A 25737-nucleotide genomic window follows, 5' to 3' on the forward strand; every position below is an offset into this window, starting at 1 on the left:
ACAAATTCTGCTTGTTAGAAGGCGGCATTTTTTTAGAGAATTGTATGCGAAAGTTGAAGGTACATTTCTCTTAAAACACAATTTTCTTTTACATTAAAGCACTCGGTGTAGCTATAAAAAGGCAACATGTTGTGTGTCTTCTTTCCTGTTAAAATAAATTGAATCCAAACTAAGTGTGTCAGGCAAACAGACACATTTATAAGATGATTTGTGTCCAGTGTTTGAAGAACACTGCCCTGCTTGTCACTGGGTTCTGTTAATAATACGCCGTAAAAAGCGTGCAGACTTATTTTTTTTTTGTCACAGTGCAGAAAATAAACACAAAAGGGCCTTTTAGGACATGTCTTATGAATGTCATGCATCAAGCAAAGCAGTTCTAAATGATTTAGGAAATAGAAAAGTATGCATGAAGAACCCTTCACTCTCAAGGGGCAAATAAGTAAATTGCCATGTTTCATTTGAGTGTGGGCGGAGGAGAGGACAATGGGCTGTTACAGAGTTGAAATTGTCTTGATTGAATCAACGGAGACAAATTGGGAAATCCAATCTCAGGTCCCCAATTATGTAATTTGGAAGAATGTGAATACAAATGTGGATGCAGTGGCATTTTTGTCCCTCTTCAGGACAGATTAGTGAATTGGCTAAACTATCCTTATTACAGAGTTAGTCGTCTTTCCACAATAAGCTTCAGACATGCTGCACGGGATAAATTGGGTTCATTCAGTGTGTGTGTGTGTGTGTGTGTATAACGCGCGTGTGTGTGTGTGTGCGTAAGGAAGTTCAATTGCGATCTAGTGCATGATGGAAACTCCACATTCTGGCTGACCCCAGCCCTTGAACTCTACTCAAAACAACTGCTTGTGTGTGTCCTGACTGGACCCTTTGTGGTGTTTTTTTTGTGTTCGTTGTCTTTCAGTTTCTAAATTTGTGTGCATTTCTAACCGATTCGTTCCCCTTTTGTGATCTTTTCTTGTGTGGGCAGAACGCGAAACAAGAGTCATGGCCAAAGAGAGACAGAAGAAAGACAACCATAATTTGAGTAAGTTTCTCTGACTTTCAATGGCCTCGATTTTCTGTAAATGGCTACTCTTTGACAAAGACCTAATCATTGCCTGCTCTCCGTTTTTTTTTTTTTCCAGTTGAAAGGAGGCGAAGATACAACATCAACTACAGGATTAAGGAGCTGGGGACTCTCATACCAAAGTCGAATGACCCGTAAGTTGAATAATCAAAATGTGTTTATTGAAACAATGGCCCCTGCTTCGCTTCACTTTATGTCACTCACACAACTGCAAGACCTTGTCTGGCGAGGAAGCATATTAAAATCCCCCAGCAAAAAAAAAAAAAAACACTCCAAATCAATGTTCATTGAATTCAAATGAGTACTCGAGCCCATTTCAGTCATATTTCAAGGGTGCACTTGAACCTCCATTGTAGTCTTCTTCACTCCAAGAGCTGTGCATACATCCTCTTGCTTCTGCGGTTACAAGCGGTTCAGCTCAAAAGCATGAATGATGAGGAAAAGGGGGTCAAATGCAAAGAAGCGGGCCGCACACCATTTGAATCTAAGTCTTCGAGCACAATTGGAACAGAGAGATGGAGCGTGGAGCGGAATTGAAAAATCCGGCACGGCCATCTTTCTCGCAATTGAACTTTGCCTCAAATTTAAATGGAAGGTTAGCGTTGTCGTCGCGCCATTAACACTGGATGAAAAGAGATTATTAGCGCTGATCAGACCCGACGTCTCACTTGTGTGGAAAAAGGACATTTTTAGTAGAGCTACCCTTTTCCCTTTAAAAAAAAGAAGCAATATTATCTGCAAAAGAATGACTTGCACTCGAGCACCTCGGGTCCAGCGCACCATTTCACTCCCCCCCCCCCCCCCCCCCCACTGCCCGTCTTCCTACTTAGCTCATTTTTCCCCCTCACCTATTTTTACTCAAGGATTAATTTTACCGAACAAGAGGTACGAGAATGGACTTTTCCACTATAGCTACTTAACTATTCTATTAAAATCCCCCATTCAATGTTCCCCATGTAATGTCCAAGGATGAATAATTGTCCCCCATTGTAAATCACCATTTCTTATTCATATCATAAAAAAGGGGGTGGAAAAAAAAACCTCTGTTAAAACTTTTCCACATTATTATTTTTTTTTACTGGGGAGGATATTCTGCCGACATCAGTGGGTTCTGTGTAAAAGGTTATCTTTAACATATATATTTTTCTTCTTCTACTTGCAGTGACATGCGCTGGAACAAAGGCACCATCCTGAAGGCCTCTGTGGAGTACATCAAGTGGCTGCAGAAAGAGCAGCAGCACGCCCGCGAGCTGGACAGCCGTCAGAAGAAGCTGGAGCAAGCCAACAGAAGACTGCTGCTGAGGATCCAGGTAATGAATTGTCTTTTGCGTATTTTTTTCTGTGGTGTTTACACAGTGATAGCACACACGGATGAACTAATAATTCGCAATATAACTGAGAGAATAAGTGACAAAAGTCTGAGGAAAGTGTTACACTCGTGACAAAAAAAGTCAGATTTAGGCCGTAGACTTGATAGGCTTCACATGTTCCTCTAAAACAAAACCATTGTTTCTCCAACACACAATGTCCCACTAATGTCTTTGCACTTTCTAAGATCGAATCAAGCTACCATTCCACATTATGTCGGTTATTACTTTAAAAAAAGGACTCTTCCAGTCGTCTAGCAAGCTTGTTTTATGATGCCAAAGATCAGTTTGGTGAAGAGAGAGGGCTCACTCTGTTAACCCCACCTGCCTCTAGATACTTCACCGTAATTTCCATCTCAAAAGCTTCACAACCCTGCAACGTAAACTAATTTCCCCTTCCAATGCTTTACGACTCCAAAGCCTGAACTAGACCCCATCACTGTTTACAATGCCCCCCTCCCCTAATCACCTAATGAATAAAGACAAATAGCCCAGTACTTTAGTGGAAGAAGGCAGATCATCAACATATGATTAGACGTTGTAGAATGTCTGCTTAATGACACATACATCCAACAAGAGAACACAAAGATTGTGAAGCTTATCTGTGAAGTTTACTTCAAAGATGGGAAAAACTCAAATGTGTAATCATACTGAAAGATGACCAAACTATATCCAGGAAGCTCTGACCACCACTGATGATAAAAGAAAAGTTATCAAAGGTCAAACAGGGCTTCACGATGACACCAATGGGTGTTTAGTGCTGATCATCTACTCTGTGATGAGATTGTGTGTGTGGGAGAAGAGTGTGTGTCAACACACCCAAACTGCCCCAAGTGTAGCTCAATACAACCTGACCTCAGAATGTGGAGTCGAAATGGAGTGGTTGTTGTTATTCCGCGCTGTGACGACAAATCTGCTCATATTTTAAGATTTTAGGAAATGATTCAGAATGTTATCTGAACAACAATGCGATGGGTGCAGATTTAGAAAACCCTCCGAAATCCAGCAGATACTATACTTAAAGCTACAGTACGAACTTGTGTCACCCCCATTAAGGAACTCTGAGTAATTGAAACAACACTTTGGACACATCTACATGGTGAGGAGGTAGGCCTAAGCCTTCGGTGATCACGCATGGACTGTATACCTTCTGCTGTACATTTGGGTTTTTTCTTCAGAAGAGTTTCAGTAGAATAAACATAAAACATTTTGTGGGCGCTTCTTGGAATTATTTCAAGTTCCTGCGCCAGTGTCGCAGGACGACACCAGTTTGTAAAAGCTGCCATACTTAGAAATTCAGAAAGAGTTTTGTGGAGATACTTTGTCTCAACTCATCTGGCGATGGCTTGAACGTAGCTGACATTCATTTATATGAAAAAAGTTACGCAGTATTGCTTTAACTCATGATCTATCTTCCCTTTGTTTTTTCCAGGAGCTTGAGATCCAGGCACGAGCCCATGGCCTCCCAAACATGGCCACAGCCTTGGGGACGGTTGAACTATCCTCCCATCTCCTAAAACAGCAACAACAGCCACAACAACTACCGCAACATCAGCAGTCGTCTCCCCAGGCCCAGCTACAGCAGCAGCAGCCCCAGGCTCCCTCCCTCTACCAGGACGACCCTAACGGAGACTACCTCCAGAGGATAGTGCAGGCGGCTGGCGTACCATCCATCCCTACAGCTAGCGGGCCAACACAGGACCACAGCCTCCCTGTCGGTGGTGCGGGGGACGGCTGCACCACCTTCTCTGACCCGCTGTCCCACTTCACAGACTTCTTCAGCGCCACCTTAAAGGAGGAGCAGCGATTGGAGGAGATACTCATGGACGACCCACTCTCGCCATTCGGCACCGACCCGCTCCTGTCCGCTGGTTCCCCAGGGGCAGCGTCCAAAGACAGTAGCCGCAGAAGTAGCTTCAGTTCTGGGGAAGGCGAAGATGCATAAGGGGGCTGGGGTGGGTGGGTGTGTGTGCCCTCCAAGGTTACACACATTCTTGTTATCTGTTCATTAAAAGGGCGTACACACATAGAGCCTTTAAAATGGACTCACCGATGGCTCCGGCCGTACAATTAAAATAAAAAACTTGCAGGGTTTTTGCGAGTCAATTTTACAGTGCACCCTCTCAAAATGCCACCTGTATATTAAGTGTAAAGTTTATTTGTATTGTTTATCCTGTAGGTGTTAAGACTTTTTGATTCCATACTCCAATGCTCAAAAACCAGGAACAGCTCACGGACCTCCTGCTCCTCGAACCTCACTCTAAATATAGACAATCCATATGTTTTTTTTTTCTTTTTTTTCTTCTTTTTTTTATTGCTGCCTCCCTGACAAAGCCAGCTAAAACAGACTCATGAGAAACAAAAGGGAGACATTTATCAACCTGTACATAATGTAAATGACTACTGCTATTTGTGTTGGGGTAAACACTGTGGTAGCTGTACACTGCAACGACGTATGCAAAAAAAAAAACGTGCCGAAACTGTGCTTTTTTTTTCTCTAAATGAAAATACTACTGCTTTACAAGAAGGACGTTTGAAAAAAGTTGCAGTCGGGATCGTGCCTTATTTGAACTCCCAGTTGTGTCTTAAAAAACAAGAGATATGAACATGTAACTGATGTACTCACCGCAATGCCTAATAGGTCTTTGGTCTTTGTCTGTGTCTTTTATAAGTGTTTTTTTTTGTTTGTTAAATAAGCGTATGTATTTATATATGTTTTTAATCCATGTATTCATGAAAAAAAGATTTATATTATTATCTAACATGTTACCTTTTTTATTCTTAGTAGGGGTGGGACAAATATAATAAACCCCTCTTTTTGATATACCCGATTTTTGCTTAATGTTGTCATCTTGCAGAAGGCATGATTTACTCAGACACACCCACCAAACAATACAACCACATTTAACTTTGATTACAGTTCTATCCCTAGGTTGTTATATTAACCCTGTGTTACCTGTTATCTTTCGCAAAATAACTGAACACATCATACATTTGTTCACTGAGTCAAAGATAGCAATACCTCACATTTAGTCTCTCACTCTTAACTCTGCTCTGGTGTTAAAGGTGGGATCAGCAAATCTTGAGAATTCTTGTTGTCAAAATCACTTGCAGTGTTAATACAAAGCCTATAGGCCCTGTAAACTGGCAATGCTAGCTACGGTGTGTCACCTTTGTTTACATACAAGTTTACAGAGCCTAGGCTGTGTATTACCACCAGATTTGTTTTTCAGCGCAGGCACAGTACAGTACGGACAGCCAGGTTAGCGGATTGATAGTGATTTTGACAACAAGCGTTCCCCAGAATCACTGACTCCAACCTTTAAGTGAACAGGAAACTCAACAAATCAGGGGGCACAATGGTAGGAGCAAGACACAAAGTGACAAGAGTAACATTCTGAGTGCAAAATGGTCTTGCCTGACAACAACGGGGACTTCAAGACTGAACTGTTTCAAAAAGTTTGGTGGCAGAAGGTGAAGGGGGCCGGCTTACAAGGTGGCTGATTGGCAATGAGTGGCAGAAAGAAGGAGAGAGGAGGGGAAATTGGATAATAAAGACAAGTAGAGGAGGAGTAATAATTCTGATGAGCCTACTGTGAGCTGATGAGCCCTTGAGAACGTATAATGGCCAAGGATAAAGGGTTGCTATGAGAGCTGTTAGCATGAGAGCTAAGACAGTGAGGTAAGCAGCGAGGAAGAGATGTGTGTCCTTTAATACTGTAGGAATCTGAAATGATACGGTTTGTATCATTCATACAGCTTGTCAAGGAAAGTTTGTTAAAGTGAAACAGTGAAAACTTTACAAAATCTCAAAAAGTATCATTGAAAAAATCATTTACATGTAGTGTTTGTAATGCTGAAATGATGCATTAATAATACAACAAACAGACCAGTTAAAAAAAAGAAAAACACACACACATGCCAATATACTTCCCGAATGGATTTCTCATCAAAGCCGCCCCTGCATTAATGTTTTAGAGTGTTATTAGCGATGTGTTTCTCTGTAATGAAATCGAATCCTTCCTCGGCTCGCATCTCCTCTTTATCCGCAAAACAAGACTGAGCCAATCAATCAAGTTAACTCCCGACTACAAAGTGGTGAGTGATGTTTATGCGTAATTGGGCCCATAAAGCAGATACATGAAGGTAAATATAGATTTTCATTATGCTTAAAAAAAACATCAGGGTATATCTAAGAAAGAGTTGTTATGATTGAAAACATTTCAAAAGGCGCAATTTACATATTGATTTTTAAATGACTATGTTTCCCCCACCCCTCCTGTCTCATCTTACCAAACTTAAGGGGGAAAAAAATACACAAATCCAATTAGCGTAGCGCAGGAATTGATGCAAGACAAAGTCAGGGATGGAATTATACAATACCCTTTAACTTAATAAAAATATTGACAAAAAATAAATAAAAAAAGAGGGCAAAATAATACCCATACATATTCACATAACTCTTTTAAGGCTACTTCAAGAGACAAAGCATTTTACTCATGGAAAAAAGACACATACAGTACAAGTCACATAACATTTCCTAACACATTAATTTTTACTCCATATCAAAGGCATAACGTGGACAAAGTTCAAGGCAAGTTGTGCGCACGCTTCAAAAGGAAAATGCGGTCGGATGAGGCAACGGTGACATCAGAACAAGCAACTTTTTTTTTATTTGGAACATACAGTTCATCAACCCCCACGCGGTTTTGGAAACTCACGGGAACGGATGTGGGAGTGTGTCTACAGTAGCACAGGTGTCCGATAACGACGTCATGCTAGCGACATTAGCAGCACATTTTAAGAAGGGAAACATACATTTGAACATGTCAGACAAATTAGGGAAAAACAGTTTGTGTACTGACAAGCCTCCTCATCCCTCTCTCTTTTCACTTTCTCTCACTCTTTACCAAATCCCCTTTGTGAAGATGTGTGTTCAAGCTAAATTACACTATCAGCCAAAAATAAAACTCGGCACCTTGTAAAATAATCTTTCCATTCATTTTTGTGGTACTACTGCATGCACAGCAAAATGGGCACCCTCAAAGAATGACCTCACTGGCAGTGTGAAAAAGTTGCTGCTGTGTTGTATTTCCAACAGCAGGTGGCAGCAATGGGCTGCGTTTACATCAAGCAGTATGTCGCTGGAAAAGAAACCCAAGGCAGGAGGAGTGTGGTACAACCAGGGAACCTTTGTGGTGGAGTATTTAAAAAAAAAGCTTTAATAAAGTAAAACGCCTTTAAGTGTACAACAAGACTTAGTCAACAGTACTTTCACATTATGGATTGGTGCCTTGGTAGTATATATGCTCAAGTCCACACTACTACCTATATACTTCCCTGTATATAAACTGACAAATCTAAAGAAGGCAAGTGATGTCGCGAACCTCACAGTGGAGTCGTTCTGTCACCAAAACAACGTTGTCAGACCTGCTGCCACCCACCAACACTGACAGCGGCACTGAGCAGAGAGAAGCTGTCACCTGTGCAGATGCCACAGCTGCCAGCGTGCTACAATGCACTCACCTGTCGAGCCTGCCATTGGCAACTCTTAATCACCTCCCGCCGAGGTGACTCACTTTGGAGCAAAAAACACACACACACACACACACACACACATGCACAAGGCCGCACACATTCGCTCACACAAACAAGCCTAATCAAATGTGCTTGTGTGCGAAAACACAAATGTGCATGTGCAAGCACAAACACTCGCGCACACACACACACACACACAGGTATATGCATAAGACATACACACGACCACGCACAAGCACAGGTGTGTCTCTCGTTGCCACACGTACGAGGAAAGCTGGGGGAAAAAAATAACCACCTAAAAGCCCTCATCAGGAATCCGGACTGTGACAAGATTTGTGCACAAATTAGGTGAAATTTGAGTGGGAATAACAATATGACAGCCGGCAGTGAGGCACCAAACATCAAGTGTCACATCTATTTTCAGCCATGACTCAGAGAGCTGTGTGACAAACAATACCATGCTGCTTCTCAATCAGTCGCCAGCCCCGTCTGCTGGAAATGTGGCAAACTAGGGCCCCTGGATGAGTTTTTTTTTTCCTCCTCTTCAGGAAAAATAAGAAATGATCTGAGGTTATGGTCAAAGTTAAAGGTGAAATCATAAAACCAGGCCCAAATTTGAGCATTGCATTTAACGACGAGGACCCCCAAGCAATCAACATTGTCTCTCCTGTGCACTACAGTAATTCATCCCATGTTTTTCTTAGCCCTCCATACTGTTTTTATTAAGGACCACACCCTGACCAGCGCTTCGACAAACTCCCACACGTCACTAGACTAGCAAAAGGCCCCACGTGCATTAACGATTGGAACACAAGAGAGATGAAAAAAAAAAAAAAGAGTGGCTGGGCCCTTCCCGAGATGCTATAAAATTAATGCGATTTCCAGAGTTTTTTACGAATCCAGCCAGATGCCAAATACATAACTTCAAACAAATTGACTTCCAATTATTGCTGCGGTGCACCACTTCCAGATGTGCAACAGATGGGGCCGGGGCGACCAAAGGTGTCTCAACCCAGCGCTTTGTGTAATTCTGCAGTAAAAACGGCAGTACAGTTATATGTGTTTTAAATCACCGTGGGCTGTGGGCTGGAGGTGAAGGGAAGGACAGGGGGATAGCGGAGAGAAAGAAGAAAAAAAAAATATGAAAGCACATCATTAGGGAAAATGTAAATCTACATAGCACAGACAGTGGAGCTCCATATGTAGCATTAATACAGCTTGATATTATGTAAAGGCAAGATGAGATGCTCGGGCTGAAAGCTGGAGCTGTATCAAGGAGGTGGGGTGGGGGGGGGGACTCAGAAATGTAAATGTTAATGTGATCTCCGCTGTATCTTCCAGTCCCGGGATTAAATGGTAAAAAGGAACAATTATGGGGCTGGCTTCTTCTTCTTTTTTTTGGTGCATATGTTAATAGCTTACACTAGGCCTTTGCATGCATAGAGTACATTAGATATGATTAGAAGATATCCACAAGACATAGCTTGATAATACACTAGAAGGTTTTACACTAGTCGTAAGTTGCACTGCACTCTGTTCCCGACTGTTAATTAAGTCTCTTTCCTGGAAACTTTAAATAATTTGATTAGTCACTGTTAAAGCTGAACATAAAAGTAAAACAAATGTGATTCGGAGTGAGAGAAAAAAAAGTAGCTGTAGCACAGACTTCTTTTCACCGTAGTCGAAAACTAATAGAATATCCAATAGTGGTACGGTGTCCAGGGAGGGTCATGGTTCTGATCCCATTATTACCAGAGACTTGGGGCCCTGGGGGTGCCAAAATGGCCGTGTGTTTTTCCCCAGAGCCCCATACTGAAGCGGTCTACTGGGGCCCTAGCTACTTAACTAGGAGTCTGCCTGAAAAAAAATCTCAGGTCCACCTCCCCACCACCACCAACCCCTTATGATCCTGGGGGCCAAAGAGCTTCTCCTCGCTGCCTCTCTGTTTTCACGTATCTTAGGCCTTTCTATTCAAATACAGCACAGTGTGTGTGTGTGTGTGTGTTCGCGGGGGGCGGGGGGGTCATTTTGCCTGGCCATCGGTACCTCTGCGCTGCCTTTAATACCCTGGCTCTGTCAGAGTTGTATGCTAATCCAACAAGCGACAGTCTCTCCCCCCCACACACCACACACACACACACACACCGCCCAGCCACCCTCAGGTCTCTCTGCATGCACACACACTCCAACACACACTTTAACCTTGTGTAATCTGGGCGACCTTGGACTGAATGGAAAGCTGCTGAAGAGAGGTCCCTGATTGATTTGTAATTCAAAAGAGGGGAAGAGATGGCCACTGTGCCCCCCCCCCCCCCCACCACCACCCAGAAACCCCTCTGCTGCCCCCTACAAAATAACTTAAAGGAAGACTGTCGCAAAACAGAACGAGGAGCTATACATTTTAAAAACAATGACTACTTAAAGCTGCATTATGTAAGATTTTCTATTTAGAAAAAGTTGTATTTTTAATCTTATGTTTCACTGGCCATTTGTCCACAATCAACATTTACACTTAATTTTGAACGTGACTAGACACTAGACTTCTTCTCTGATTACTGTTTTGCGTCTCAACTGTCTGCCCCATGTACATTCATGCCAGAATCACGCAGGCACTAACAGGAAGTAACTTGAAATTGTGAAAAGTGTATTACCAGCGACAAAAATAAAAACAAAAAAACACTTTGAGTAACTATTTCGGCTAATTATTTAGACATGGCAGAGCAGTCAATAAAGACACCACACATTCCTGTTGTTACACAGTACAGCTTTAAGCTCGAGTTGTCTTCTTCGTCCCCTGTGTTTTTCGGCGAGTTAGGGGAGCGGGATGCATGCATGGTGAGGTGCCGGGGCAGCTGGGTAAATGTAAGGGGATAGGGTGGGGAGGTGAGGAGGGTCTTGGGGGAGAGAGAGAGAGAGCATGGAGATGATCATCATTAGCAGGGGAAGATAATTGGCGCTGCGTGAGCCCCCCTTGCGTTTGGGGTGCTCTGATGGGCATCTTGTCTGCATTATTCATTCATCTTTCCCTCTCTCTCCTATTCCCCTCTCTCCTGTTCCCTCTCTCGACCCGGGCCAGGCGCTGGGCCTTAGGAGCCCGGGACTCATCTATTATAGATGGGTAATTGTTTATTAAATGCAGGCCTGACCCTATTATGCCTATTACCCGTGTGCTGCACACCAGTGTGTCTTGTGTGTTTTTTTTTTGTTTTTCATATTCTAGAAGATCTGACAGTATATAGCCCGTGGAGGACGTGAGGCCGCTTTGGCACAAGCGAACGTCGGCATCCACGGCTGAGGATGGAGAAAAAGGAAGGAGGAAAAATAGGTTTTGATGGGGCAAGAGAGGAGAGGAGAGGAGAGGAGAGGAGAGGAGAGGAGAGGAGAGGATGAGGAAAAATAAAGCCAATGACCGTGTGGCTGCCACTGGCCAGAGGAAAGTATCTCCTCTCTCCTTCTCCTCGGAGGGCTCGGTATAGGATTGGAGGCAAAAAGACAAAGGGTGAGCTAAAGAGACGCTTTGCCTCTCATTACACCGTCTCCTAATCTACCTCTGCCCTATCCTGGGCAATCCCCGCTCCGGGCCGTTTGAGAGGCTAAAGCTTCAAACCAGGCAGTTTGTCCAAAGCGGATTCATTACCTTTAGATAGGACTAGCAATGAGCCTGCTAAAATGTCACATTTCAAAAAAATCCTCACTCGGCAGCCCAGAAAGCAGACTAAACTGACACTAGAGGTCAGTGTTGTAACATAGTTCAGATGCATCCTCTCTTTCACTATAGCACACAACAGTCTTAAGCAAAGACACAGATGTTACAGAAAGATGTGGAGGGGGGGGGGGGGGGGTGCACTGGCAAAAAAAAAAAAAAAATTCAGGTACTGGAAATGAATTGAAATGAAATGATTAAGTTCAGTTAATTACTCGGTAGCTTAGGCAAATCTGCTTAACTTATATCAAAATCATTATTTTCAGCCAGAACGGGCAAGATTCACCGGGAAAGATATTTCGACTATCATAGTACCTTTAAATTTGTTTATGTTAAGTAGGATCAGTCTAATGGATTATATCTAATACACTAAGATATGGTGACATAAAACCGGAGGAGTTACTGTATAATAGGAGCTGGGTGGGGAAAACATATACTGTGTCAATGTAAAGCTACAGATGGTTCGGAGGAGCAGAGGCCGATATGGGTAATGGTGGTGGCATGTTTCTTTGTCACCGTTCCAAGTAGTAATATCACATCGGTATAACTTTGTGACTGACAGACGTGCAGAATACAAACTTCACCTGTTCAGGAATACAGTTCAAACAGTTCTCTCTAGTACTGTCAAATACAGTCAAAATACACTGAGATATTTCTGCAACACAACACCGAGTGGATAAAGGGGGAAAATATAGCTCGGCTCGCGCGTGCACTACTGTGCTGTGGGTATGACGTAGTGATCTGCATGATGGCATGTCACCGGTTATTGGCTGGGTTGAGAGTGATTAACATGGGGTGTTAATTAGTGGGTCGTCAGGAGTGTGTGTGTGTGTGTGTGTGTGTGTGTGTGTGTGTGTGTGTGTGGCGACGACATGGGCTCAGAACAGCTCGGTCACACATAAACATGGCGGCGCAGCAGCACAGGCCTTCTGTTACAATTAAAATGAATTTTACAATTAGCGTTGAGGAGGAAGAAATTTAGATGACATCTCTTAATATGTTAGGTTTAATCAAAGGCAAAAAAAGAAGAGAGGAGAAGATACTGAAAATTAAATCTTTGCTACAGAATCAGGGGGTGTTATGAATTAAATAAAAGTAACACTGTAGGAACAATATCTACATTATTACTTTTATTGATATATATATATAAAGAACTGTAGATTTTAAAGACTTGTTTCTTTCGACTCAATTAAAATTTATGTCAATTGTGTAAATAACAAATTAATAAAGATGAAGCAATGGTTGTGAAAAAGGCAACTGCTGTAGCAAAACACTCATTATTTTTTAGCTTCCATTAAATGTTATTTACGGATAAAATAAATAGCAGGCAAGAATATTGCCATTTAAAAATACAGGAACATTTTTTTAAATAAATATTAATGTAGTATCATATTGAGAGGACCACAACAAAAACTAAACGTTAACATCTTAAAGAAATGAAATACTGAAAAGAAAATATGAGACGGTCTTTGAGAAAAGCACGGAGTGCAAATCAATGACGCATTATTTACAACCTTTTGTGATTTAATAGCACTTTTACGGAAATACACAGGCAGCCAGCAGGAATTGCAGGAGCAGATTTGCCTTAATGCTGTTGAGTTGATTAGAAGAGTGAGGGGAGAGTGAGTGAGTGAGTGAGTGAGTGAGTGAGTGAGTGAGTGAGTGAGTGAGTGAGTGAGTGAGTGAGTAAGAAAGAGAGGAGGGAGTGAGTGAGTGAGTGAAAGAGTGAGTGAGTAAGAAAAAGAGGAGGGAGTGAGTGAGCTACAGCGAGTCAAGCCGCCCCTCTTTTCCCAAAGCTTATTTATTCCTCCGGCATCCAGCCCACTGATTAGCCAGCTACAGACACACTCCTAATGCCTCCCCACAATGAGTGAGCTGCTGCAATTTCAATGGGCTTATCTGTTGTGCTGTGTTCAGTAAATAATGCCACATCTGCTTGTCAGTGGCCTCCGAACGCATCATCCATATACCCGACGCTATGTTTGGGATTAGCTGCGTGTGAATGAAGTCTTGTCGAGCCGTGCCAACCTCCAAACAGTTTACAGTACCCCTCCACCCCAAGTGGAACAAATACAATGTAATTAAGGCGAGATGAGAGGAGGAGGAGGAGGTGTAGTAGTTAGACTAGGGATGCACACACACACACACACACACACACACACACACTAGCACACTCTCACATTTAACTCCTGCAAAATGCAAATGTCTCTTTGTTGGTTGCCGAGCCTTTTTTTTTTAATACCCAGAGAGGGTAAAATACCTTCTTTTTCCACATTATGGAATTTGTCATGTTCAGTTGGAGCTGTCATAGCTAGAACAGTGTGCGCTAATGTGTGTAATCTGCTTTGCAACACATCAATTATGATGGATATTGCTCCACCGCCATGCTTCCAGGGTTTTTCGTACAAGCCTGCAGGGGAATCAGTCTTTTCTTGTTAGGCAACCTGTTTAGTAAATAATGATCCACTTTGAGCCTGGCTGATGCCGTATAATGTGATGTGTGTGTGTGTGTGTGTGTGTGTGTGTGTGTGCTTGTGTGTGTGTGTACTCACATGCGTACACAAGTATGGCATGTGCGGTTTCGGTGCTTTGGTGTGCAAGGATCAAGCCTAGTAGATCAAAAAACACTTACATGCAGCTGGAATTCAATCATGCCTTGCTTATGTGCTGTGTGTGTGTGAAAAACCCCATGTCACCGAGAAGAAACCATAACGTGCTATACACTAGGAGTCCATATGTTAAAACTATAAATATTATCAGTGACTTGTAAAAGCATGTCCTAGAGCTGCCTGAGCTAAAGGGACAAAAAGATAAATATTAAGATCTAGGCTATGTCAAACAAAAAAATGTATCAGTAATCAGTTTTAATACAGTCTCTCACCATTGTTTTTTCTCTTGCAAGGCTGCTGTGGGGTGCACGTACTGCCATCTTCTCTCTACCCTCCAATAACACTGCCACTATTTGTATGTCTTTTCATACTTTTCTCAACTCCATTCTCTCCCTCCATGGCGGTGCGGGTAAGTTTTGACTCTTTCTAGGTCTCAAGCCCGGATCAGTTCATGAACTCCAATGCACTCGCGTTATGAATTATGTTTCCCAAACCCCGCTCTCTCTCTCTCTCTCTCTCTCTGCCCCTGCTGTCTCCAAGACGGGGGCGGTAGCAAAAAAACACGCAGCGAGTGGCACACAGATTTAATCTTGTTCTTCACTTCTGTGTGCACTCTCTCCGTTCCCCTCTCTCTTTTTCTCTCTCTCCATTTCTAACAATGTCCTATTCTGTCTTTTCGATCACAGATCAAAAGGAAGAACTATAGTCCTCTTCAAACAACCCCTTAACTTATTTTTTTGCTTTAAATCATTCACCTCCAAGTATGCTCTCATTCACGGACTTGGTTGGAAGAGCAGGCGTACTTTGTTAACTTCTCCAGAGCTACCTCCTACTAGCCGAATCAGAAAAAAAAATGTGTGTTTTGCTTTCACCGAGGCACATTTTGACAAAACACCAACAGAAAACTCTGGTTGGAGTTTCCAGTTTAAAGGGGCAAAGCTAGCTTTAAACTCTGGGCCAATCCTGCAAAAAAAAAACAGGCTTTTAGATTTGGGCCCTTTGGGAGCTGCAGTGGATCACATGGAGGTCCCTCTCTCAGATCCACACTACACACTACACCTCAGTCAGTCAGTGAGTTAGGCTGTCTGGCTGTCTGTCTGTCGGCATGGCAGAGAGTCAGGTATCAGACAGGGAGGGAGGGGAGAGAGACACAGAGAGAGATACAGAGAGAGAGAGGCCCTTCACTCCTAGATGAACACATTCTTTTAGTGTCAGCATAAAACCCTTAGCTGCACTGGGACCCACCGCTCACAGACACTGTGACTGTGTGTATGTATTTTTTCTTCCTTCTTTCTTTCTTTCTGTTTTTCTCTTGTGTTGAAAGTGTGGTGGATGTGTTTGTGTGCGCACTCATGTGTTTTTTTTTCACCTACACCTCTGTATAAAAAAAACCTGCTGATACATTTTGGTGGCCTAATCTTAGATTGGGAACGACATACACACCAACTAGATATTCTATTTACTTCCATACAAGCTGCTCCCCAATGTCCTATAAAGCCCCCCCTTTTCCTCTGAACTAAGCTGGCCAGGGGTTAAAGCTCCCTAGCGACGAGGCAGAGACTGAGTACCTGTATGGCCTAGAATGTGTGTATGTGTGTGTGTGTGTCAGCGTGTTTATGTGTGTGTGTTGTGTCTATGTGAACACACACACACCACCACACTCTCTCCAGTGTAATGGCTTTATTTATGAAGTGGCAACCGGCGGTAACAGGCAAGGCGATAAAGGAGGAGATAGTTGCAGGAAAAAGCCGCGTGCCGTGCCATGTCGCGGCCCAGCAGCCATTGCTCTCCTCAACGGGCGGCTTTCAAAAGATTGATAGTGTTTGACGCTGTGTGTGCTTATCATGTGACCAGGAGAGATGAGGAGGCCAATGCTGCTGCTGTAATAGAGAGGCAGGGGAAGTTTTTTTACTACTAAAAGTTAGAGGAATTTCTCAAAGTTGATATTGAAATAAATAGTTTGGATGGAAATAAGAAAATTATATAAAATTGAAGGGAAAAGAAAAGAGAAGTAGCCAATAACTTTTAATTAAGATCACTCAACAGAAATGATCAATCATGACAGTATCCTCCACTAATACATGAAGCACAAAGTTTAAGACGCTTGCTTGTTGATTTCTTCAAATTTAGGGAGGATAAAAAATAAGATATTTCCACCAAGATATAACACGAGAAGGCAGCCACATAGACATTTGAGCTTTTTAGATCAGTAAGAAATGCAAGCTTAGATCTTGAAGGCATCTTCTTTAAGGATTAGAGAATTATTGTTTTGACACGACTGATGGGTAAGGAAATAATGGTGCAGGCATTGACATTCATCTGCTTTTTTTTCCAGGAAAAACACAATTACAGACATAATAGAATATTCCCAAGTTTTGTCACAAAATTGTTTAAAAAAATTGTTATTCTTATTGATTGAAGACAATCAAGCATGGGTGAGAGGTAAAAATCCACAACTTGCTCTTTCTCGCGAATGACTGATTTTCTGGAAACCCTCTTGCACCTGGTGGACTTTACACACACACACGCACACACACGCACGCACACGCGCACACACACACACACACACACACACACACACACACACACACACACACACACACACACACACACACACACACACACACACACACACACACACACACACACACACACACACACACACACACACACACACAGACAGAGGTGTGCCTCTCAAAACAAGAAAATGAGGACATTTCCTCAGTATTCCCCGAGGCCGCGCCCCGCTGGCCAATGAGACCAGCAGGTTTCTCCTTTGCGAGGCACACAACCTGTTGGAACACACAGAACTCATTCAGACTCTTCTGCCTGTCCTCTTCCCCCCTTTTCCTTTTCTTTTACAAACTCTCTCTCTCTCTCTCTCCTTAAAGTTTGTGTGAGTGAGTGAGAGCATTAACCTCTTTACCGCAACCTCTGCTGCTTCAACGCACCTGTGCACCGGGCTAAACCCGTCATTAAAATTAACATACGACTTGCCATTAAAATGAGCACATTTGGCCCCTTGTTTTTCTTTCTCCCGGTGCCATTGCAAGCAAAACCGCTGAGTGAACTCAAGAGTTCTCTGGGGCGCCATTCCTTGAGTTGTTTACCTGAATAACTAATGTGATTTACTGTTGCTTTCGGGGGCCCAAAACGACACCGAATTGATGGCGTCTGACTGCGGGGCCCAGCGGTGCGTGACAGCAAAAACACCGATGCATTCACGTGCGCAATGAAAGCACAGTTTTAATGTAAACCAAATGCCTAACACACACACACACACACACACACACACACACACACACACACACACACACACACACACACACACACACACACACACACACACACACACACACACACACACACACACACACACACACACACACACACACACACACACACACACACACACACTGTTACCGAACACAAAATATCTTTCTGTGTGCAAAGTAGATTTGTGAGGCAAGTCTGCTGTCATCAGAACCACCTAAGTGTGTGTGTGTGTGTGTGTGTGTGTGTGTGTGTGTGTGTGTGTGTGTGTGTGTGTGTTTGTTTGTGTGTATCAGAAAAGACAGACAGTGGTATAAGAGAAGAGGTGAAGACACTTCCTTTCTATCTCTCTCTCTCTCTCTCTCTTTCCGCTACTCCCCAGGACTAAATATAGCGTCTTTTGACGCAGCCTCCTTCAGATCCCATATTTCAGTCTGACCCTGATCTGAAGACAAAGCAGGAGCTCACAGTTTCAACCTCTTCTTATTTTAAACTATACACTAACCCCCCCCCCCCCCCCTCCTCTCTTCACAGACTGATTTGTGCCTACAATTCACAGTTAAGACAACAGAGCGCCATGGGGCCTTTCAGATGTGTCATCTCCGTAAACTGCTCGTTTGTTAGCGGAGATGTTATATACATTGCTGTCACGCAGAGGTCCCATCTTGTTTTGCCAGGTGGATGGGGGCCCTCTCTTCCCCCCTCCCCCCGCCTCTCTCTGGCTGACTGTTTTGATCCAAAGCAGCTGGTAGGACGCGATACCCAGTTTAGTCTAAGAAATCAGCTTGTACAAACAAACACCTTCACTTTTCTCTCTGTATAGCCCCGACACAGGCCAGTGCATCTGCCGGCCATTACACAAAAAAAAAACGAATATCTGCCACGTATCATCCATCCATCCCTAACTCAAGAAAATAAAGCCAGATCCTGTTTCCAGGGGTCAGCAAATAAACAAAGCAGGCCGCGGGCATCATTATTCATTATTAAAGGTGATAGCTATATAGGGCAGTTTACAAAGCACACCTGTAAATGCCCATAGTAACCCATTCGTCTGCAGTCCCCCCCCATCTCTCAAGGGAGATGCCAAATGCTACTACACTCAGGTGTGCTGGTGGGTTATGCGTGCTGCAAATGACAAGCAAGGCTAAGGTGACAGGTTTTGTTAACACATGCGATTACCTCATATGGAAGCCAATTCATTTGGATTCATTATTCGTCTTGTCATCATCAAACAAACGCCACTTCAAAGTTATAGGGGCCCCTTTCGAAAAGCACTACCCGTGAAAGCTCTAAACTTATGGGAAACTCTTGTAATCTCCCTGACACATACAACGTACCAACACGGAGCTGATGGGTGTACGCTGTCAGTCATATCCGAGGCAAAAACTGCCAGGCTGATGGAAAAAAAAGAGAGAAAAAAACTTGCTGCATGAAGCAACTCGGGAGTGACACGGTGGTTGAAGTTAACTTGTAGGCCTTTGTGTGAGAGCACTTCTCCCCGGAGTACAAACTTCTTACAAAAGTATCGGAGCACTTTTTGTGTTGATGGAGGGGAAACTGAAAGCCATTACAGTTTAGTTACAAGGACTTGAAGCTTGAAGACACCTCGCCGAAATGCAGACAGGGAAAAAAGACAGAACAAGTAGGTGGGAAAAGGGGGCATATTGGAAGGTAAAGAACGATGGGAGAGTGAGTGGGGATGTGTGTGTGTGTGTGTGTGTGTGTGTGTGTGTGTGTGTGTGTGTGTGTGTGTGTGTGTGTGGGGCTGTTTTTGTGCAAATGAATGTGGGGATATGTGTATGAAAAGGGGTGAAAAGGGAATTTTTTTGGCTTGTGTTTTCCTTGGCGAACGTGCCCGGAGAAGCAGCCACGAACAGGAAGGTCTAAAAGTTAATTACATCAGCTGTCCCAGCCAAAATAAATGTCAGCCCCCTCCATGCACTGACGGTGGCTGTAACACCTCCATGCCTCTCAGCAGACACTTCACCTGCTTTAAGTTAAGATACCTGCAGCAGCCACTGACCTAGATACAGATTTACTGTATGCATAAATATGCTATCTATCTGAGATGAAATGTAATATGTTGCTTGCTTATAGTTTACGTTCTACAGACCTGTTTATTTGGGTTAGATTTCTTCGGGGAGTTTTTTTTTTTTTAATGTGGAAACCTCAAGTCTAACCCGTTTTATACATTTGCAAATGTCTACATTCCTAACTCGCTATGTTAGTTTTGTGTCCACCCTCTCTGCTAATTTGTCTGCATATGTTTTTTCTTTTTCTTTTTCTGCATGTCTGTCTGCTTCCAGGCTCTTTTTTTTCTTCTCCCCTGAGCTATTCGTCCATTTATCAAGCCCTTGTACCAAAAAAAGCACTGCTCGCGGTTTTCCTCGCTTCTTAATCATTCTTAATTTCACATTTCACCTAAGGGTGTCCTTTTCCCTTGCCCAGTGCTGTCTACCAATCCAGCCCCTCTGGCCTACCCTCCCCAACACAGCTATACTCACACACACCAAAAAAAACACACACACACTAGTGCCAATCTGACCCCGGAGCCTCCATGAGTCCACTCTATTCAACCTCTGAGCAATGTGGACTTTTAAGAAACATGTTATCTCCGGGCACACTCTGATGATCCCTGCAACATTAGCATAACTTAACCCGGCACCTCTGGTCAGCCTTTTAGAAGTCAAGAGAGAATGCTTTTGACACTTGGAAGCAGATTATACTCTCTGCTCTACTATGGGGTCATAACTATGACAAAATATGAGAATAAAAAGATCATAGAAGATGTTTAACTTCATATAAATGTTATGTGTTATAAACAGTCCAACATGTACATCATCAGTCATCGTCTGCCCATAAATAATCTAAAAAAATTACCTGATACGTTTTAATTGTACTACCACTTACTACACTGATTGTTAAAGCAATGCAAGTGGCTGCCATGTGTGTTTTGATGAACTGAGAGTCATGAGTTAGAAGGCTCATAAGATTTGACAATTCTGAAACTTTACAAGTATGTATTTGGTGGCATGTATTTCATTGGCCAGAGACAAATGGTCCAGCCATTGTGTAATATTCTTGGTATGAACCAGCAGTGTCCATCAAAATCAACTCAGGCCTTCAACTGTTGGAACGGAGTTTGAGTGTTTTCAAATATTTTCGTGAATTATAGGCTCCTCTCTCTCTTATTTTCCCTGATCTACCCTCAAATATAAAGCTGTTTTTTGTTGCTTGCATTGCTCACTTGTTTTCCAGCAAGAACCGCAATCGCTTACCACAATTAGTAATACTCAACTACAGCTTTAGATCTGATACGTTAGCATGTGTTGCTAATCAGAAGTGCTAAAAACAAGATGGAGAATGAATGTGTTGTGTTCTCTGCGACACGGTAAAGATAGAGTGGGTGGGAAGCAGACGGAGGGCGGGGGCAACATCTTTGCATCTTCTTCCTCACCCTGTCACTTCTCTCATCCTGTCCTCTCCTCTCCTCTCTTCTCCTCTCCTGTCTTTCGTTCTCTCCCTCCTCCTCTCCTCTTTTCACTCATGGATGGAGGGAGCGGTGCGTGGGAGTCGCTCAGGAGACATCATCATGAGCCACTTCACTCGAGTGCTGCTGCCTTCAAATCAGCCCTCGAATTAATATTAATCATCCCTCCCTCATCCCCCACACACATACACACACACACACACACACAACAACCCTCTTTTTCATCTCCACGCCTTATACCGCTGATAAATACGTACCGAGCAGCAACATAAAGCATTTGGAAATGTTTCGTGGACCTATGTCAACGTGCAAAAAAACCTCTGTCTCTTTCTTTCCCCTCTATGTGTTTCTGTCCACTCCGTGTGGCGCTTCAAACTGCCGTTCAAGACTTAATTGTCCCTAATCACTGCTGAAGGTCATGGCTCCTCTACTCAGCAATACATCTCCCTCTCCTCTTCTGGCCTGTCCTTTTTTCTTAGCGCCATCCTTTCCTTTACATTACCGCCGCATATACCTTCATAGAAGAAGAAAAATAAATAAATAAATAAATCGTCACAAAAAATGATATATGTAATTAGGCCATTTGTTTTTTGACCACAAGAACGTATACGCTTGGAAACATCTACTGCCTTGCTATCAACAGCGTGCTGCCTCCCCAACAGAAAAGAGAAGAAAAAAGAAATCAGAAGCAGAAAGAAAGAATGAGAGATAAAATATGAGCCCTAAAATCAGAAGTGCTCATCCAGAGGAATGTGTGTGTGTGTGTGTGTGTGTATGTGAGAGAGAGAGAGAGAGAGAGAGAGAGAGAGAATGCTGAAGACGGCTGAAGGTCAGAGAGACATTGAGGCAATCACACTAATGAAAACAAACGAGGGATACAGTTGGATGAAGAGAAGGGAAAGAGGAAGGGACATAGAGGGAGAGAGACAAAAAAAGAGGTAGCGTTTGTGTGTGTGTGTGTGTGTGTGTGTGTGTGTGTGTGTGTGTGTGTGTGTGTGTGTGTGTGTGTGCGTGCGCTTGTGTGTGTAAGGAGAGATAGTCTGCCTTGCTTCAGCCTAATCAAACACAACACAGCGCTATAAAAGGCTGCTGAGAATGTACAGATAGACAAGCCAACTCTCACAGCCTGCCGAGTGTACTGTTCCCTTATTTACTTGACCTCTCAACCTATGGTGGGGGCCGGAGGACGCACACTCACACACTCACACACGTACCAGTACTGTACGTACACACGCGCACACACACACACACATGTACATACACATGGCAGTAGCAATATGTGAAGGTTATTCCTGCAGAGGGATGACAGTGTTTATTCAGGGCTAGCAGGAACACTCTGTGACATTCAGCTCGGTAGAAAATGATTAATGCAACAATATACATAGACGCGAGGTAAAAGAAAGACCAGGAGGAAAAAGAAAAGTGTTGCACTGTTCTTTCGCAGAGAGCAGAGGGCCCTCACATACATCCAGTTGTCTGTCTGCGTTTGTGTGTCTGCGAGAACGAGTGGGAAATTACAGTGATTATGATCTGATGGTCTGATGCTTTGTCAGTTTTCATATCGAGAAATCCCCTTAATTCAATCTAACATGTTTTAATAGACAGAAAGAAGGAGGAGAGAGAGAGAGAAATAAAGAAAGGGACAAGTTTGAAGAAAAGAGAGGGCGGGCGGGCTGGTAGGAAGCAAAAGATGAACATGAGATCTAAGTGAATAAACCCTCCATTACCAGACTGAATGTAAAGGAAGTGGGTTTTTTTTTAATTAACACGGCTAATAATTAACAAGTGGCTATAGATCAAAAAGAGAGAGAGAGATACAGAGGCACTTGTGGAGATGTAAGGTACGCACACACCGGACAAATCCACACAGACTGGTCTCAAACACACACGCACAGGCACGCACACGCACACACACACACACAATCATGCCATAATTGCGCACTCCACCTAATCACATGCTATCCGACCAATCAGGGAGCATGTGGACCCGACGGCTTCCCGACCAATAACATGAGGCGGAGATCATTGAGACATTAGGAGTGATCAATAAGCAGAGGGCCAAGCACTGCATATAAACCTTCCCAGAGGAGAGGCACTGCCTCAGGCACAGTCAGCACGCACACACACACACACACACACACACACACACACACACACACACACACACACACACACACACACACACACACACACACACACACACACACACACACACACACACACACACACACACACACACACACACACACACACACACACACACACACACACACACACACACACACACACACACACACACACACACACACACACACACACACACAGCAAAACATTGCGAGGCCTCAAAATGTTCCTTTAAATGAGGGAGGGAGGGGTAAGTGTTACTGTTGCTGGTCATTTATGATCATCAGAGTTTCATAAAACGTTTAAAAAGTTCCTCTTAGGAGGTTCAACAAACACTGAAACAAACTTAATTTGGCTCATTTTCAAAATGAATGGTTGATTGAGGATGTAAAGTGAATTCAGAACTCAGATCTTATTCAGAGGTGAGTGTGTGAGGCTCCAAAACGAATCATTTGGGGTGATAAATGCAAGACTTATCGTCAGTCAGCCAGACAATCCAACAAGTCAGCAAAGCGTTAAATAACCCGGGCGGCCAAACAACACTGAGTCAGCAGCTCTCAGGCAGACAGCGTCCTGGCTGAGCTGAGCTGCTCTGTGCCTGTGCTCTATTCCACTTCAGAGGAAGCCCTCCAGTTTATTTTTTTTTCATTGGAAGGGGGGATTTGGCTGCTATCAAGTGGTAGCAGCCCAGTATCAAACGCGTGTCTGGCTTGTAAACAGGCAGCTGGCAGCTCTCCAAGCGCCCCACAGCGTGCCGCGCATGGCCCAGCCCAGCCGACTGGAGTTGTGTGACACTGATCCCACCCCTATCACTCCCCGACAGCCCGCGCTAATAGACCCTTCAAACACTCTCACCTCTATCTATATTTTATTTGAGACATGCCAAGCCTGTTGTGTGTACAAGTGGTTGTGTGTGTGTGTGTGTGTGTGTGTGTGTGTGTGTGTGTGTGCTATACAACTATGGATGTGCATCCTGTTGTGTGTGTGTGTATGTCTCTCTGGATGAGGCATCTTCTTTATTGCTTGTTGTTGACATGGATCCCTTTAGCCCTTAACAGGAGTCAGTGGGAGGGCTAAGCTGCTAACCAGCCACTCTGACACACACACACACACACACACACACACACACACACACACACACACACACACAACAACTCACACATTATAATGCTCCAGCAGTCGAAAAGCATTATTCAGCAGGTCAACAGCCACTCTCACTGCTTGGGATGGTGTGTGTGTGTGTGTGTGTGTGTGTGTGTGTGTGTGTGTGTGTGTGTGTGTGTGTGTATGTTTGTGTGTGTGCCTCTGTATACAGTGCTTGTGTGTGTGTTTGTGTGTGTCTGGCTGCTGGATGTGTATGTGTGTGCTTGAGCTCAGCGCTTGAGGCTAAGGCACTCAGAGTGAAATTATGTTCTCAGACTGGCTCCGTGTTGCCCTCTTTATCCTGACAGGCGAGGAAACAGCCACAAATAAATAAGCACAGAGCTCTCTCTCTCTCTCTCCAGACGTGACCGCCATGGCATACCAGCGCTCCACACAAGGCGGCGTGAAGAAAACAAGAATTGTATTTTATTGTAAGGGGTCTGGCAGGGGACTGTGACTCGATAAGCGTGGTGTGTTTGTTGTATTTGTGCCACTTAAAGGGAAAGCTGCCTCTGTGGGGAAGGATGTTGAAGGGGCCATGCAAGGACACAACAAGCATGGAGAAATGTGTTTCTGGTGCGCTGGCCAGTTCAAGGCAGTTTATTCTTTTTTTTATGCAACCGAACAGCTAAGATGACAGCATTTTATTGAACATTTTTGAAAATGTTTAATTATATACCTACAACAAAACAATTACAAGAATATTTCTTAAAGGTGGAGTCAGTGATTCTGGGGAGTGCTCGTTGTCAACATCAGTGAAAATCTCCTCATGTGTTAATACACAGCCTAGGCTCTGTAAACAGACATGTCACTAGCTAAGGTGGTCTGCCTTTTGTTTACATACAGAGCCTAGGCTGTGTATCAGCGCACACACAGTACTGACAGGTAATGGTTCACAAGGAGATATTCACTGATTTTGACAAAAGAAAAGTGATTTTTGGACAACAAGCACTCTCCAGAATCACTGACTGCACCTTTAAACTGTTTTTGCAGAAATTCTCTTACATAGCTACAGTTAAAATGTACATTGCTCACATACTGCTTGCTGGTCCGACTGAATCATTGTGGTGTATCATAAAGCAATATAATTGGCACATTAAACCGTGGAAAGAGATGCTCTCCACACTCTTGACATTGCCAACCATTAAAGCAGGTCCACACCCCCCACAGGTGTTCCCGCTTATTCAAGGCTAATTAGACATAGTGGAAGTTGGGTAGTGGAGTTATGCTGGGAGTTATGCCAGGTCACTTAACTTACACCAACCAATAAGAATGATAAAAGTCTAACTTCTCTCTGCCCTAATAGGTTGCAGCAAGCTTAAAGGCGGGTCAGGGGGAGCTGTCAATCAAGCACAGTCTTCAGAAGAGGCCTAATGAGGGGGAAATGGAGTGCAAACATACCTGTGCGG

The 25737-nt window shown here is 43.5% G+C and overlaps 1 protein-coding gene across 1 annotated transcript in view; it reads left to right on the forward strand.

Annotated features, from left to right (window-relative positions):
* tfec (transcription factor EC) overlaps positions 1-4393 on the forward strand; it is a gene marked incomplete at both ends in the record, with an annotated part of 40110 nt that extends 35717 nt beyond the window's left edge. Inside the window, 4 exons of the mRNA XM_080051521.1 lie at positions 983-1039; positions 1140-1215; positions 2244-2391; positions 3881-4393. Coding sequence (XP_079907647.1) covers positions 983-1039; positions 1140-1215; positions 2244-2391; positions 3881-4393 — 794 coding nt within the window. The remainder of the gene's footprint in view (positions 1-982; positions 1040-1139; positions 1216-2243; positions 2392-3880) is intronic.
* Between the last annotated feature and the right edge of the window lie 21344 nt (positions 4394-25737).

This window comes from Ammodytes marinus (genome assembly GCF_949987685.1).
Source record: "Ammodytes marinus genome assembly, chromosome: 22".
NCBI classification, from domain to species: Eukaryota; Metazoa; Chordata; class Actinopteri; order Uranoscopiformes; family Ammodytidae; genus Ammodytes; species Ammodytes marinus.